General features: G+C 43.0%; 1 protein-coding gene across 1 annotated transcript; it reads right to left on the bottom strand.

Annotated features, from left to right (window-relative positions):
- Positions 1–2,538: 2,538 nt before the first annotated feature.
- Positions 2,539–16,038, bottom strand: LOC123402294 (autophagy-related protein 2-like). Its single transcript, XM_045096194.1, has 13 exons — positions 15,594–16,038; positions 13,435–14,489; positions 12,393–12,541; positions 11,246–11,499; positions 8,051–11,152; positions 7,855–7,964; positions 6,809–7,001; positions 6,403–6,516; positions 6,218–6,325; positions 5,831–5,963; positions 5,499–5,701; positions 5,040–5,236; positions 2,539–3,034 (listed from the first exon to the last, which is right to left on the bottom strand). Exons 1-13 carry the CDS (start codon positions 15,765–15,767, stop codon positions 2,974–2,976), a joined length of 5,853 nt encoding a protein of 1,950 aa, XP_044952129.1. The 5' UTR covers positions 15,768–16,038; the 3' UTR covers positions 2,539–2,973.
- Between the last annotated feature and the right edge of the window lie 424 nt (positions 16,039–16,462).

The following is a 16,462-nucleotide window of genomic DNA, read 5'->3' as shown; positions in this document are numbered from 1 at the left end:
CCACCTCCTTCATCTTCGTCTAGCACTAGCTCATCGCCAATGTCGTCGTCGTCTTCCCCGGCCACTTCATCTACTCCGACCACTACGGGCAACATCGGGCCCCGCCGATTTGCGTCGCAACCGTCGTCGAGTCCTTCTCTGCTAGCCTCCTCGACATGGCATACAAGTTGTGTGCAGGTCCCTGTCTCCGCATGCCTAGTGCTGGCAACACTGACGTGTGCCTTCGTCCCCGATGTGCTCCTAGGCCTGGCAATCCTAGCGCGGCGCATCGCCAACATCGACTTCGTACGTCTACGCATGCGCGATGCTGGCAACACCGATGCGTGCCTTCATCCATGATGTGTCCCCGGGCTTGGCAAACCCGGCGCTACGCGTCGACAACTACGTCTTCTTCCGGGCGCACCTTTGCAGCCATGACTAACTCGGCACCTCCTTGGGCCCGCGGCTCCATGGCGACTTCCTCGACACCGGCTACCCCGACTCGACATCGACCACGGCGTTCTTCGCACGACTACCTCGACCACGGCTACACCACCCTACGCTCTCGGTTACCTCGACATCGACACAAAGGGCTACCGCCTTGCTTGAGCAACCTCGTCGGCTTCCACTGTGACTTCCGCGATGCATCAACCGTTACGACTGTGGGGGGATGACCCTTGGCTTACCTTTGGATTCTTCTCCAGTCTCACCATCTGCGTCGCTACCGTTGTGACTGCGGGGGGATGTTGAGTATATTGATTATTAGAAAATATGAGATAGACTAGGATTTGTCCTACCTTGCCTTGTACTCCAAGTTGATCATTGTACTCCTGTATATATGTCCATGAAACTCAAGCAATACAACAACTATTCCACCAATCCTCTTTTCCCTATCAACAATAGCAATGGATGTATTTAAATGTATTTTAATTTTAGATATTTTTATTTTTATTTATTTATGCGGCAAACAATTTCGGACGGAGGGAGTATATAAAGCTTCGTTTTCCATCTCAACTAGCTTATTCCATTTTGAGCTTCAACAATGTACTCTTCCTCTCGCGCCTCCCTATCGGGCCTTAATGGAAAAGTCATGGAGAAGCACTCCGACACCAATTACATTTTCTAGCACGCGTAGATGACACTCTAGCTAAGGGGACCGGGTTCTTCGCTATGCTAATGAAACCACATTCTAGCCCACCAAGTACCTTGTCACCAAAGACAAAGACTCTAATGAAACCACATTGTAGCCCACCAAGTACCTTGTCACCAAAGACAAAGACAAGGACGGGAAGGAAGAGTCCACACCAAATCCTCTTCACCCGATCTGGGCCAGGAAGGATCAACAAGTCCTTGGTTATATATTTGCTGAATAATGTTTTCAAAGGAGTTCTCTCATGATCTCGATCGCCAAGGTGCATGAGTTCTGGACTGCTCTAGTGAGCATGCTCTCGTCGTAGTATCGTTCTCGCATCAGCATCCGCATCACTCGTGCTAACGCGTAGGAAGGAACATAGTCTATGGTGCCTATGGCGGCGTATTTGCGCACATGCGAGCAGCTCGCGATGAGTTCGCCGCCCTAAAGAAACCTCTCACTCACCTTGACATGGAGTATCAACCGTTCATCTCCGACCTTGATGCCCACTATACCTGGGCATATGTCGGGCCGGGCCAAAAAAGCCCATGCCCGGGCCTGGCCCGGCCCGACCATCGGGCCTAGTAAATCAGGCCCAAACCCGACCCGAGCCCAAGAAAGCCTGACACAGCCCAACTGTCCCGACCCGACTACGACTAGATTTCTGTTTTGCACAAGCCCGAGCCCGGCCCGGCCCGACCGTCAGGCTCGATTTCTACGCCTGAGCCTAGCCCGACGACACGATTAGGCCCGGGCCAGCCTGGGATTTTCGGACCGGGTCGGGTCAGGCCGTCCGGGCCGAGCTGCCCATGGCCAGGTATAATGCATGCATTGAAGAGATCACTACAACCTCTTCGCCTAGATGAGCAACTTTGACGCGTAACACTTTTTCATCATGGGACAAACTCCGATGGCATCTTCGACAGTCATCAAAACCAACTTGAAGCAAATTACCCACCTGTCACATGTAAAAGTGAAAAAGGGGTGTTCCTCCGAATTATTCATACTTCATAGGCCCCTTCAGTTTTCACCCATTGTGAGACTGACTTTTTTTCGCTCTCATACACGCATGGAGGACGCATTTAAAACACACATATCAACAATCAAGTCCAACATCGATTCGTTGTGAGAATATTAGAATGCACATGTATTACCCCGCATTGATGCACAAATTTTCATATTGCACGGGCCCTTTTGCTAGTTATTATTAAAGTAGCATCAATCTTGGCCTTTTTGCTAGCTATTATTAAAGCAAGAACGATTATTTTATCTTCTGCATCTCTATTCACCGGTTTCAAAAACCAAAACAGCACAGGAGTTTGGACACATAAGTGCTTATAGCACAAAACCTGCTAACATTTTTACAATTAAAAGGCAAGTCAACTTATCATCAGCGCTTTAGAAAGCTGAAAACCATAGCCCAACCAGAAACAGAAGAGATACTTTTCAAAAACAGAAAAGATATATTTACATCCGCACAACTAAGAAAGAGCTAAACTATGTACAAAAGAAATGGAGGCGGAACATTTTATCTCCTCTCTCAGGTAATTGTCGAAGCGAGGAGTTTACAAAACTTGCACCAGGGATGCAAAAGGCGCCATGAATTACAACTGCGGCGTGTGCTGATTTTACAGACTATACAAGGCGCTTATGCCGTATATGATGTAATCTTTCCTACAAAATGTACACCTCTATAATCTCCATCAAGAACAAGGAAATTGATGCTGGTTCTAAAGGGTATGATTCCTAGCTGTGCAGAATTCACTTGTACTATACAAGTTTGCTCGTTGTTTGGTGAGATTGTACAGGGGTGCTGTTTGACCACTTCTTCCAGGGAGAGCCACACGGAATGTCGATGAAGTCTACGGTTGAGAAGGCCCCAGGTACTTGTACATAGATTCTTTCTTGCGTCTAGGATCAAGGCTGTTAACATGGAAACAAATTCAGTGAACAAAAGGACAATATCGGTATGTCATTCACAATTTAAATGTAGTGACAGCATGGTTGAAATATATCGATCCTTCACAAGTCATTGACCTCGGCTTCACTAATGCACCATCTCACAATACCCAGCTACCCTTCTATTAATTACTGAATCCAGCAAGACAATTACTTTGCTAGACCCTGCGCAGCCATAAAGCTAGAAGTTCCTTGGATAAATAAGCATTTCTCAAGATCCGAGTATCTTGTAATCTCCTAGTTATTATTATCATCAAACTGTTCTTACTCCAACATGATTTGTCCAGAGAATAATTAATATTGCAAAAGGTGAAATCAGAAGATAAGTGATGTCACACTGGTATTGTCTTGTTTTGTTCATTGGTCTCTGAACTGTCATCTTTGTTACTTTCTGGACTGGACTAATGAACAGAAGACTGGTGAAGATCCAGCGGGGGTTCCTATGGGCAGGGCGCGCTGATGCCAATGGCGGCAACTGCCATGTCAATTGGCAACGTGTCGCGCGCCCAATCTCATTGGGTAGCCTCGGCATCCGTGACCTGGAGCGCTCCGGCCTTGCGCTGCGCATGCGCTGGCTGTGGTTCAACCGCACTGATAACACCAAAGCATGGAGTGGCCTCGACCTGCAATTCTCGGCGGAAGAACGCAACTTCTTCTTCGCCTCCACCACCATGCAGCTCGGCAACGGCCAGCGGGCCCTTTTCTGGGAAGACAGATGGATTGAGGGACGTGCCATCCGCGAAATCGCGCCCCTGCTACATGCATGCATCCCCAAGCACCGGCGCAAGATACGGACCGTGGCCGACGGGCTGCAAGCTCACAAGTGGGCACGGGATATCTATGGCGTGCTCGGGATCCAAGAGGTTGGCCAATACCTACAGCTCTGGCACACGATCCAACACACGACGCTCTCCAATGAGCCTGATCACCTGCTATGGAAGTGGACTGCAAGCGGCACTTATACCGCGCAATCGGCCTACCAGGCTACCTTCCACGGCTCCATCTCATGCGATGCCTGGAAGCTCACCTGGAAATGTTGGGCGCCGCCGCGCGTCCGATTCTTCCACTGGCTCGCCCAGCTCGATCGCTGCTGGACGGCTGACCGGCTTGCCAGAAGAGTGCCAGAAGAGGGTTACAACATCCCCCACGGTGCCCCCTATGCGACCAGGAACCAGAAACCATGCACCACCTCCTCCTCACCTGCCCATTCTCCCGGCAGGTTTGGCACGAGGCCCTGGCATGGCTGAGGATGCCCTGTCGCCCACCTGATGGCGAGGAATCACTCAATGCTTGGTGGACCACCGCGAGGCAGACTACGCCGAAGCTGATGCGCAAAGGCCTCGCATCCATGACCCTGCTCGTGCCTTGGATGACATGGAAGCACAAGAATGACTGCGTGTTTGACAGAGCTCGCCCCTCGACCATTAGCCTGATAGCGAAGATCAAGGAGGAAGCAGCGCTTTGGGCCAGAGCCGGCGCACAAGGCCTCAAAGCTGCGATCCCACATACCTGGGACGTCCACTGATTTTCTTTTCTAGCCCTGTAACCACCTCCTAGGAGGATTGTAATTCAAACCCCTATCTTTTCAAGGAAATGAAACGCAAAAGTCTTTTGCGTTTTCTCGAAAAATAAATGCAAGTTGGCTTCTAGAGTAACAGTTCTTGATATACTGTAGGGATTATTTTGACAATAAATTGGTGTATATATTATTTACAAAAAAATAGAAATATTGAAGTGCCAAATGAGACACAAAATACAGATCCTTATGTGTTGTTCCAAATCTTAACTGGGTAATGATGGGCATGTGATTAGAACTGGGTAACTGGCCTATAACTTCTAGTGATAATAGCAAAGGAATCAAGAGTGAGTTGATCAGAGACCAAACAAAATAGTCTGATGTGATGACATGTCACTAACCCTATATATGCAGACAGCTTTCGCCTATATTTGAGAATGAGTGAAAACTTACCTGTTCCTTATACCAAGAAGTGCATAATGTACAGCACGGGCAGTTGCTGATACTGGAGCTACTACAGCAGCTGGAGCTCCACAAATTGCAGTAGTCAGTGCTGATCTGGCACCAGCCCCGCGATTATACACGTTAATAGGGTTCCCAATCAAAGCAGAGGCAGTCCTTCCAAGTCCATCAGTAAAGCTTTCATAAGCCTGAACAAAGTTCCAGGTTAATATTAAAACACTCGCACTACCTGTGTACTTTAGGATTCAGGCTAGTACAGTTCAGAGACCCAGGTGAAGCAATTTCAAGGTCTATTTTTAACTCATCTAGAAACTTTCGTAGTGATGCAAAATTAAACTCCAAATCACAGAAAATTAGCAGAGCCCTGAATCCAACTTCATGAAGAGTCAATTTACATGTTATTCCAGAACAGGAGATATTTTTATCATGCAATTCAAAGGAATTGAATACCTGCTTTATTCCTTGTGTCGCATTTTCGGGTTGGTTTGCCCTTACGTTATCTTTGTTTCTTTTAGCTTCACACGCGGCTAAAGGTGGTGGTAGAGCTGTAAGGGCATGTTCTGCCTTCAGCAGCATATCATGAGCTCCCGCTGCCAAATGGACACCAAGCCCTACAGCTTCAATGGAAACACTTCTGATAAAGGCGACAGCACCTGCCAGAAAGAATGCCAGAATCACCATTAATACATGGCATCAAATATTAAAACACACCACATACGAACTTCAACATATATTTTAAGCAATGTATCTCCGTACAATAGTACGGCATATATGTAGCTTACCTCTTTGCATTCCCTTGACCAACTTCCGGTCTTTCTTGTAACTTTCGATGGGTAAAGATATCAATTTCTTAGTGCCTGAAACAACGGCACTGACTGATTTTAAAGGAGGAAGCCCTTTTAACAATTTATGGACCTACACAAACATAACACATTGTCAGTTCTTTTACAAATGATGTGTTCAGACAAGTGATCGAGAAAAAAAAGTTATTTATTAAGATATATTTTCTCCTTATTTTATGCAACTGTGTATAGTATACCTACAAATGGAGCAGCACATATTTCAAACTCTATTTCTCTCATAATATTTTCCCATGTTAACTTTGTATTGTTTGCACATGCAACAGCAAGCATATCTAAATGTACAGATGAGCATGGGGAGATCATGACCTGATTTTTAGATATGTCCTCCAACCACTCTGCACCAACTGTTTCACAAATACTATTCCACCCATACACCCCCATTGCAGAAACATGTTTAAGCTTCAAATCGATTCCCTGCAGAAGAAACTTCATTAGGATTGCATATCAACAGACTGATTGCTTCTAGAGTATTTTTTTCAACAACAGTTTACCTTCAACGGAAGGATGTTGAGAAGTTCTGCATAATTTCCCTTGCCTAGTGCAACAGGATCGAACTGACGAGGGATATAATTGATGTGCAGAACAATAGGCTTGACATCAAATTTCTGGCATCAGAGGGGGGGCAAATCAGATCGAGATGATTCCTACTAAACATTTTTTCGAGAAAACGCAAAAAGCCTTTGCATTTCATTGTATTAAACATAAAGAACCCTGCTGCCTACCAGTAAAAAGTTATGTTCTGCTACATGTGCAGATTTTTTTTATTATTTTGCGAGATTACACGTGCAGAATTTTTAGTCATGTTTCATTAGTGCAAAAAGTTCTCACGTAAACCATACCAAGTCTGGTGAATAACAAACAAAAATCAAGAGGATCCTTTTTTAGACTCCAAAGTACCTGAAAGAACGGAAGTAATGCCTCATCCAGAACTGTATTGTTTCCATAGGTTGTGCTCTCTATATGAACAATATCATTTTCGCAAGGAAAATGAGAGCTGTTGTTACAAGAGTCATTCTGGAAAAAACACATGAGGAACTTAAGCTGCCCTTGATCAAGATGTAATTGAAGAGGCAAAATCTCAAGGCACAATCTGAAAAGGTTAGGTGCAAGAGAAGACGGTCAGTCATCATACTGGGTGCGCATATAAGGTGTCGGAAGGAAGCGATGGGTAACAGACAGCACTTAATTCAATGATACTTGGGAATTATAGATCAGCATTTAAATACGGCACATACACGAAATTAGTGTTAACAACAAAGGCCAACAGCAACAGTCTTGTCACCAACAAAGGCATGAATTTCGAATTCAGGTTTGCCATCACGAATTTGTTTTGCGTCTAAAACTCAATATTGTTAAAGCAACCTAAAGCCTGCCATCGTGCTAACTTTTGGACATTATGGTGTAATTGAGATGTCCACATTACATACGAAATATTAGTTCATAAATGTCCATAACTACACGTATGAAGCAACCTCAATACTGTATTGTACAAAAAAAAAGACACCAAATTAGATCCATTTAGTCATTTACTACAGGTTTTTATCATTTATGCCACTAGTTGTGTCTCACTACTCAGTTTTGCCATTAGAAGTTACAACTGCTCAAAAATGCCATCGTTCCATGAGATGCTTGCTCAAAAATGTCATTGTTCCATTAGATGTTTGCTCAAAAATGTCATTAGACATCGTTATTGTCAGGTCAAACCCGTTGGCGATGTTAAATGACAAAATAACCCCTAGACCCACGTGTCACTTCTCTCTATTTCACAATGATAAGTGTGGGCCTCACATGTCAGGAGTAAGCAAGCGATTAATTTTAGAGGAAAATAAGAATGATGTTGGGATCAAGTGGGACCCACACTTTATTGTAGTGAGATAGAGGGAGAGCTGACATGTTGGTCCATAGGTATTTTTGGTCATTATAACATGGCAAACGAGATTTACCTGTAATCTTCCAAAGGAGTCTGTGGCTCGGGCTTTACAGACTCCAGTTCTAACGTGAATGCACTAGAACAAGATTCTCTTGGGTGATCTGGGTCGTAGCAGCCAAGAACCTTTTAGAAGGACCAGAAGAGTTAAAACCATTAGCCCAGTGATAATAGCAGATGCTTTACGTAATTTTAGCCACAAAAAGACGCACCATTTTCCATGGAGCATCCACCCTTTGGTCACAAAGATTTATGTCCCGTGCGGAGATAGATAACTTAGAAACATAAACACCCCCATCTGGATACATATCAAACTGTACACCAAGCCCCGAGATAAGAAATTCTAAGGAAGAACTCATATCCCTTCCACTTGAGCATGAGAAGCTATTTACATCTTTCTGAGCTAATGACCAATCATCTCCAGCATACATTCGCCAATTGACATTTACATCATGAATTATAACCTTTCCTTTCAAATAACAAGATTCCTCATAATTCAAGCCGCAAACAGTAGGCTTCCCTTCTTGTCGGGCCACATGCCCTCCTTGTGGGTTGTTCGTTTCCAGAACATGACTCTCAACTATTGTCAAGGGAATACTGTTATACCATCCACCATCTTCAAATTCCATGGTTTTATAAGCATCATCACCAGATATACATTGATGTCCTACATTACATAGAGTTGACGATGATGTGTGTAGGTCAGGCATATAGTAAGAGTCAATAATTTGCTCATGACAGGAGTCCTGTTTCAATGGTATTTCAGTTGTATTGACTTTTGGAGTAGCTAATGATGATCCAAACAAAATGTGTGAAACACCGACGTCAGTTGCCCCAGGGGTGGGCGACTTAGAGTCAACATCCGTTCCATTGCTACACGGTGAGTTGTGACAATTTCTGCTAGAAACATTGTAGGCTTTGTAGTCCTGGTCTGTGTAAAAAGCATTCTCAATTATATCATCAAGTAGTCCATCTGATAAGCATTCTCCAGAATATGCCAAGTTGTCAATGCTGCTCTCTGATTTGTCTGATGCATCACTGGTCATATTATGGTTGTTTGCTTGCTGGACACTATTCCACCTAGATTGTAGATGAACTAAAGCATCACGCATGTCTGGAGCATATAGCTTCTGGAGTTGGGAACACAAACAAATAAGACCATGTGTTGTATCACGACATGTACCAATATCAAATTGTGAATCTGATATTTCAAGCTTCCAAAAGGAAGTGTCAATTCTTAGAGTAGCTTCAATGAACGTGTCACGGGCAATCTTAGTGTAACCCATTTTACGAAGATAATCAACACCATAACCGCAAGTGGCATTTTTGGAACCAAGTGATTCACAGATGAGAAGACCGAGATCTCGCAGCTGGATATCAAAATCTGTAGCTGTAGAGTCTGATGCAGATATACTGTGAAGTTTAAATGATGATGCAGCTAAAATGCATGAAAACAACTTGCGATCATGAGCTTCAGCGCTGAAGGTGGAATTTTTTACATGAGATTCATAGCTCGCAGCAACATCAACCAACTCAAGAAAAAAAGATGACCGGTCACTAGGACATAAATTATCCTCTGTTCTGCTGTTATTGGACTGTTCAGTTCCGCATGAACCTGCACTAAACAGCAGGCACATTGCACTGATCCAATCCATGCGTCCACCAGGTGCCACAATTGTCCCAGAACGAAAACTGACAGAAGTATAGTTCTCTTGTAGATTTGGGTTCCTGATGTGGGTCACAGAACAGCCAGAAGTTCCAAAAGATAGTGCATTGTTTCCTTCACCATCACCTCGCATGTTAGCAGAGTCCTTGCAGGCAACTAGGAGAAAAACTTTGCTTTCGGCATAGGCTTTATCATTTGTACCAGTAATAGAACCCCAAAGCTCACTTTCACCATGATTCACCCAAAGAAAACTGGCCTTATTGGTTCCGCCTACATTAGAAAATGAGCACAGAGAAAATTTTGAAATGGACAGCTTAAAACAATTCCAGGAACCTTCTAGTTCTGTCTGCAGCAAAGGACCAACTACCACAGTTTCATTTAATTCAGTACAAATATCCAAAAAGCTGCATTCAAAAGTGATAGCTGATTGCATGGCAACATCATTGATGTGCATAGATTTGTCGCTTCCACTTTCAGAGCTGCTCGTTGCACCATCAGACAGCCCGCTGGGAATGTGATCTAGTAGCTGATTCAGTAATCCACAATCCTTCTTATTGAGATGAACTGAAACTGAAGAAAGTTTAATATGCAGAAAGCACTCAGTGCTCTGAAGGAGCTCCTGGCGTATACTATAACTCGACTCTTCGAGATCCTGTGAGGTTGTATAAGAGGAAACACCAGCACAATTGCCCCTTTCTCTCTGAGTAATCTTTTGGTTGTGCAGGTTTGGCAAACTCCAAGCTTTACTAACCATCTCAGGGCCAGTTACAGGGTATTTTCTCCAGATCATCATAATACTAGAGTCGCCACAGCTGTAACTAGTGACTGAGATAATCTTCAGAGCAAAAAAAGTTTGCCTACTCAAAGAACGGCTTCTGTCACCCAATTCATAGCTCATCGGTCTAAGCAAATAGATGTCGAAGTTCCCAGCAGCCAAATGGAGTGAGGTAGATGGTATGCTGGAATGAGCATCATTAGGCCTTTCCTTTCGGAATGGAGATGAAGCTTCCCTTGAGTCCAGAGATGATGTGCGGTCAATGACAAGGAATGTATCCAGGATGGATGGGCGGCTTAAATCCCATGGGGACTCAGTAGGAAAGCAAATGGTGATTCTTGAAGGTGAGAGAGCCATCTGAACCTTTAGACTCCCACTCGGCGAAATATTAGTTTTGGTAGTCAACTTACTCCTTTCTGTATCACCACGCATATGGAGTTTATGCTCTCCGTGCACCACATCAGACTCAATTTTACTGATAAAATTCAGTAGCATGTGTACTGTATGGAAATGCACCCACCAAACTAATGGAGCCAAACAGATTGACAGTGAAGTTGAGCTTACTGAGTTACCCCCTCGATCTGTGCTACTAATAACATCATAATGGAATGTGGAATCACCAAATGTTTTAAGCAATTCAACCTTAGCTAGTTTACTTGAATTGTTCGAAGAGTATCCAGATGACTCCACCCAGTAATCTTGAGCAGCAAACGGGAATGGAGGGAGAGCAGCTTGAACTTCATGGCAATAATCACTATTTAAGAAAGGAGCACTACCGGGTGTGTGATCTGAATCATGCTTTTCAGTACTGTAGTATTCATCGAGCCTCATGTGGCCAATCGATGCTTTCAACCTCAAGTTTTTCGGATAAGTCTGCAGATATGAAGAAAAATATTTAGCATCAAGCTTCATGACACTTCAAATGATGTATTAACTTAGAACAATGCTGTTGGTGGCAGACCATACCTCAAGGTCAAGATGAATGTTTTGACACTTGTATTCAAGATGATGCATACTTAAACTGGAAGTGGAAGCAGGAGATATCATTGATTGCTCAAAATGAGCAGGAGAAAGGCAGCTTGAAAACATTTCCGAACTTCTCATATCTTTGACGAGATTCAGAGGAATACTGGAACTACCAGTAACCATTTCATCACTGAACAAAAGAATAATGCCTATCTGAGTAATGGAAGCCCGTAAGGTTTTCTCAATCAGTGTTTCTGTTAGGAAAAAAAAACAAAATAAGTAATGCTATGATACATATAAAAGTTAAATGGACAAAAAGTAAAGCACTACGGCCACTTGGTTTGATACTAGAAATTGCAACATTAGCCGCCGTGGAAAGAGAATTGAAGGAAGCTGTTTCTTATTCATGAATCACAAGTATGGATATCAGAAGGAGGTGATCTCAGAGTTGTCTAACAGGTCTGCTGTTGATCATAAGCCAGCATAAATTCGAGATCTGAGAGTAGTTGGATTTTCGGCAAATTCCAATATTAAAGTTCGTTCAATTTGGTGCTTACTCAAAATTTTGTTTTCAGTTAGTACGGCAGAGACAAAATTAACAAACCAGATGTCCCAGTTAATTTAAAAAGTACTGTTACGAAACAGCACCATCATATTACTGAGGGGTCAGCAATATGTCCCATCCTCATATCTATTAAGATGCTAGCAGGTACTCCCTCCGTCCCACAATTCTTGTCTTAGATTTGTCTAAATATAAATGTATATAGTCATGTTTTAGTATTTAGATACATCCATTTCTAAACAAAAGTAAGACAAGAATTTTGGGCGGAGGGAGTATAATATTTCTTATTCTCACCAAAAAAGCAAAGGCATAATTTTTTTTCTTGGAAGTGCGAAACACAATTCAGCTAAATAAGGATGGTATTCAATAAAATCAAGAGTAAAAGGAAATGGTAGCTGAAGGAGCAAAGTTAATACTGGTAGACAATTCATTCTGCAAGAAAGAGTATCACTAATTGATAACTAAGTAGAATAGAGAGCATAAATTGATAACAATGTAAGTATTTCATGATTCATGCAGGTAGAGTGGATAACATGTCTAACCAACAGAAAACTGAAAGATGTACAACAAAGTACAAACGGGTACCTTTAGGGACTTGATCGGATCCAGAAGCTAATGCAGATGCAAAAGTAATTGCATTGAATACCGAACACGTCCAGTCCCATATGCCACTATTTCCTAAATTAGTATGAGAGCTCCTCAGTTCATCAAAGCATTCAAAGAACTGACTGATGCTGTCAAAGATGGAGAACAACAAGTTAGTAAACAATTATGTCAGTGTAAATATATTATTATTTTTCTCAGGTGACCTGCTTCCCTTAAGAAATGTAAAAGCAAACAAATTCAACGAGAGATAAATTCTTACAAGAACTTAAACAAAGACAAAAACATGGAAAACTTACAATAAATTCAAATAAGAAGATTGATGTATTTGGCCATTAAATCCCAGGCTGCATACTAAAGATGCAGATAAACATTCTAACAACTCATGCCCGATGCTGGTCGGTAAGTTGGGATGTTCATAAGACAAGATATTTCAGAGACAGTTGAAGAACTATCGCAAGAGGGCAAGAGCAACAAGTACACAAGGCAATGGCCACTCAAAGAAAAGTAGTGAAAGAAGAAACTGACCATAAACCCCCAATGCATGCACAACACAGTGAGAAACTAGGGACCAATAATTCATAAAACCATCTGATTAAACAGTTTTTTATAATTTGTTTGAGAACAAAGGGAGCAGCCCTTCTAATTTCTATTATCAGAAACCAGCATGCAGTTCAGTTACAGAGTTTAAAAAGAATGACAGAAATAAAAGCAATGTGACACTGAAACAGCATCTTTTTATCTGTTCTGCAATGACATAACAGGTACTCCCTCCGTCCCAAAATTCTTGTCCTGGATTTATTTAGATATGAATGTATCTAGTCAAGTTTTAGTATTTGGAAACATTCATTTTTAAACAAAGCTAAGACAAGAATTTTGGGACGGAGGGAGTATGTCACAAAATATACTACAGAAATGTTTATAAGAGATTAATAATGTGTCCTGATGCAAATAAGAAGGTGACAGATACATAGGTAAAACGACTGTCAAAAACCTTTGAAGAAACACAAACAAAGAAACAAACCTTTCATCACAATCTGAATCAAATTCACCTTGGTCACTGTTGACAACAAGATCCGGAATCCAGTCTTGAATCACATGTGCCTGTGCCTTGTTGAGGTAACCATCCTGAAAATTATGTTGCCTGCTTCGAGAAAATGCTCTCTGTGACAAACCTTCACGGCTAGCTGTCGCAGAGGCTGAACCTGATTTCGAAGAGCTTGATGTGGATGCACATAAGGAAGCTCTGGAGGCGTTCATAGACATATCTGCAGTACTATGTACACAATTATGTTCATCTGCCGAGTTCCTACAAAGAGAATCATATACATCCATGAACCATTGGATACTGCTCATCTGTAACTGCAATTCTAATGAATCAACAGATACGTCTGCATCAATTTTCTGAAAGTTCAAGCATCCACTATTCCATGGGATGCTTAAGTTCAATGTTCCTGAGAATCCACCAATTGGGCCTGTCAAGACCGCAGTAGTACTATGATTTGATGAAATGTCAGCTGTTCCTCTATCCAAATCATTCTGAAGATTTGCATCAACATCATCCATCTTCAAAAACTCAATGACCGCCTCTTGGAATGTTACCAAGTTATTCAATTTGACCGGACCCTCTGTTGAAAAATTGGTTCCGCACTGTATCTCTTTAGTTCGGAAAACTAGCGACCGATTAAATTCCAAGGCCCTTTTATCCAAAAGGCTTTGAGGATCGAATACTACATACGTATTTCTCAACTTGATATTAAATCTTGTAAGAAACTGCTTGATGGCGTTGGCTATTCTCTTCACACCATCGTCCACATCTCGAGATGCAGAAGTAGAGCAGGGATTACTATCAGGTTCATTCCTCTTGGTCTCAGCCGATCTCGCCTCTGTATCACTATCACCACCAGAAACAGAGCACCCAGTATCTACAGGTGGGGCTTCACTAGCAACAGATGGTGCAAGTACAAACTCCAACCCTTCCACTACAATCTCAATCTTCCAACTCCTTAACTGTAAAGGTAATTTAACTAGCAGGGATTTTATAGATCCTTCCTTAACTGTGATAGGAGATCCTGATAGCTGAAATAGAAAATAAAGTTAGCCACAAAATACGTAAAGAGAAGAGTGTAAACAGAAAATTAGCAGTCTAAAATAAAGTTGGCAGCATAACTTAGAATTCAACAACTACGAGTGATCAAATCTAGCATATAGGCAGTGGTGTTATGCTTGTGAACTACAGGTTGTCACTGGGGCAAGAACACGCGTATAAGATAGGAGTAAGTCCAGTGGTAAGTGCCACAACAAGTCATGTTCGAAGAACAAAACTAGACACCAAGGAGTGCAGCTCGGTTAGAGCCAATGCAACATATTTCAAGTTAGTCCGACTCGATTAAATGAACTGCAGCTTCTCCCAAAACTAACACTCTTTTTAGAAAATGGAAGCTTTCATTACCTTTGGCCTTTGCATCATTGTCACCAAACATTTATTATTATAATGTTTATTATGAAGTCACCAAACAATGCATATATAGTTATAAACAGCCTAATTATTATAACGTTTATTACAAAGTCACAAATGTCAATGGAAGCTTTCATTACCTTCGGCCTCTGCATCATTGTCACCAAACATTTATTATAACTACAAACGTGTTCGATTATTATACTACCTCTGTCATGGTTTAGAAGGCACAGTTAAATTTACGTGCATTTTCACAATAGACAAGGTTTAAGGCGCGTTGCATTACTCCTAGCAGCTAATTAGTACTCCGTTGTACTACTTCTATATGCATGCGTAGTGTGAATGCTATTTTTTAACTTATTTCACGGTCAATCAATAACCACCTAGGTCCTAAAGAATTTCCATGCACGCCTTCTAAACCGTGACGGACGGAGTATATGCATAGTTATATACAGCCTAATTATTACAACGTTTATTAGGAAGTCACCAAACAATGGTGAGATCGTACAGTTGTAGGCTTGTAGCCAATTCTTCACCCTGGCGCCCAAATCCCCAGGGCCTGGCCCCACATTCCAACAAGAACAGAATCGAGCCTAACGGATCGCACCAGTGCCCAATTGCAATCAGAACCACATAAAACCGAATACATCCGCCAATCAAACGGACTTCCACGCGAGCCTAATCGAACACGTGCGCGGCAAAGCCCTAACTAAACCCACGCGCACCTTGGCGTTGATGAAGTCGGCGTTGAGCGCGAGGTCGGAGAGTTGGAGCGTGCCGCGGGTGAGCTGGAGGTCCAACTGGTCGAGGTCGAGGTCGCCCAGGGTGAGGTCCCCGAGCCGCTTCAGCAGCCACCTGCACACCGGCTTCAGCAGCGTCCCCGCCGACAGCCCCCACATCGGCCTCGACCCTCGCCCCCCGGCTCCGCGGCGGCGGGTGAGGACGGAGTAGCGGAGACTGCTAGCAAGTACTCGACGTCGCGATGAGGTGGGACGGCAACGGCAACGGCAACGGCAACGGAAAGGCGGCGGTGGAGAGAGATTTTAGAGCCGCGTTGGGTCGGGTTGGACTTGGAGCACCCGGGGTGTACTCGGGAGAGGAAGTTCGTTTCAGAAAGCACCCGGGGGCGAGGAAAGACTCTGCTCTGGACGGTGGAGAGGGAACCGTGGCCGAGATGGATACGATGTAAAATGAGTCAATATAAGTGTTTTAATAGATTTCAGTCTACATACGGAGTAAAATAAGTGAATATACACTCTATAGTATGTCCATATACATTCGTATGTATTCTATTAGTGAAACCTCTAGAAAGACTTATACTCTATTCAAGAACAGAGGAAGTAGATTGTTGGTTTAAATAGGAACACAAACACAAACACAAACACAAACACAAACGTACTCTATTTCTTTTAACAATTTGAAAAATGGTTGCCTTTAATCGACGGATCGATGATCGGCTGCCTGAGGCATGTCCTTTATGTAAATAAAAGTGTCTATTTCAATCGATGAAATATTGCACACGTAAACCTCCTCGCACACCGTCCAATCGCGAGAGATTTGACGGCTCTTGGTGTAGCGCGACGCGAACAAACCG

This window comes from Hordeum vulgare, chromosome 6H (genome assembly GCF_904849725.1).
Source record: "Hordeum vulgare subsp. vulgare chromosome 6H, MorexV3_pseudomolecules_assembly, whole genome shotgun sequence".
NCBI classification, from domain to species: domain Eukaryota; kingdom Viridiplantae; phylum Streptophyta; class Magnoliopsida; order Poales; family Poaceae; genus Hordeum; species Hordeum vulgare.
Note: the sequence above shows the minus strand (reverse complement) of the source record. Positions and strands in the feature narration are given on the sequence as shown.

Excerpts from the sequence above, each read along its gene's own strand:
- LOC123402294 (XM_045096194.1), bottom strand. The coding sequence starts at position 15,767 with ATGTGGGGGCTGTCGGCGGGGACGCTGCTGAAGCCGGTGTGCAGGTGG. Across the intron at positions 11,500-12,392 it reads ATCCGATCAAGTCCCTAAAG|AAACACTGATTGAGAAAACC; the intron begins GTACCCGTTTGT and ends TTTTCCTAACAG. Across the intron at positions 3,035-5,039 it reads CTTCTTGGTATAAGGAACAG|CCTTGATCCTAGACGCAAGA; the intron begins GTAAGTTTTCAC and ends CCATGTTAACAG.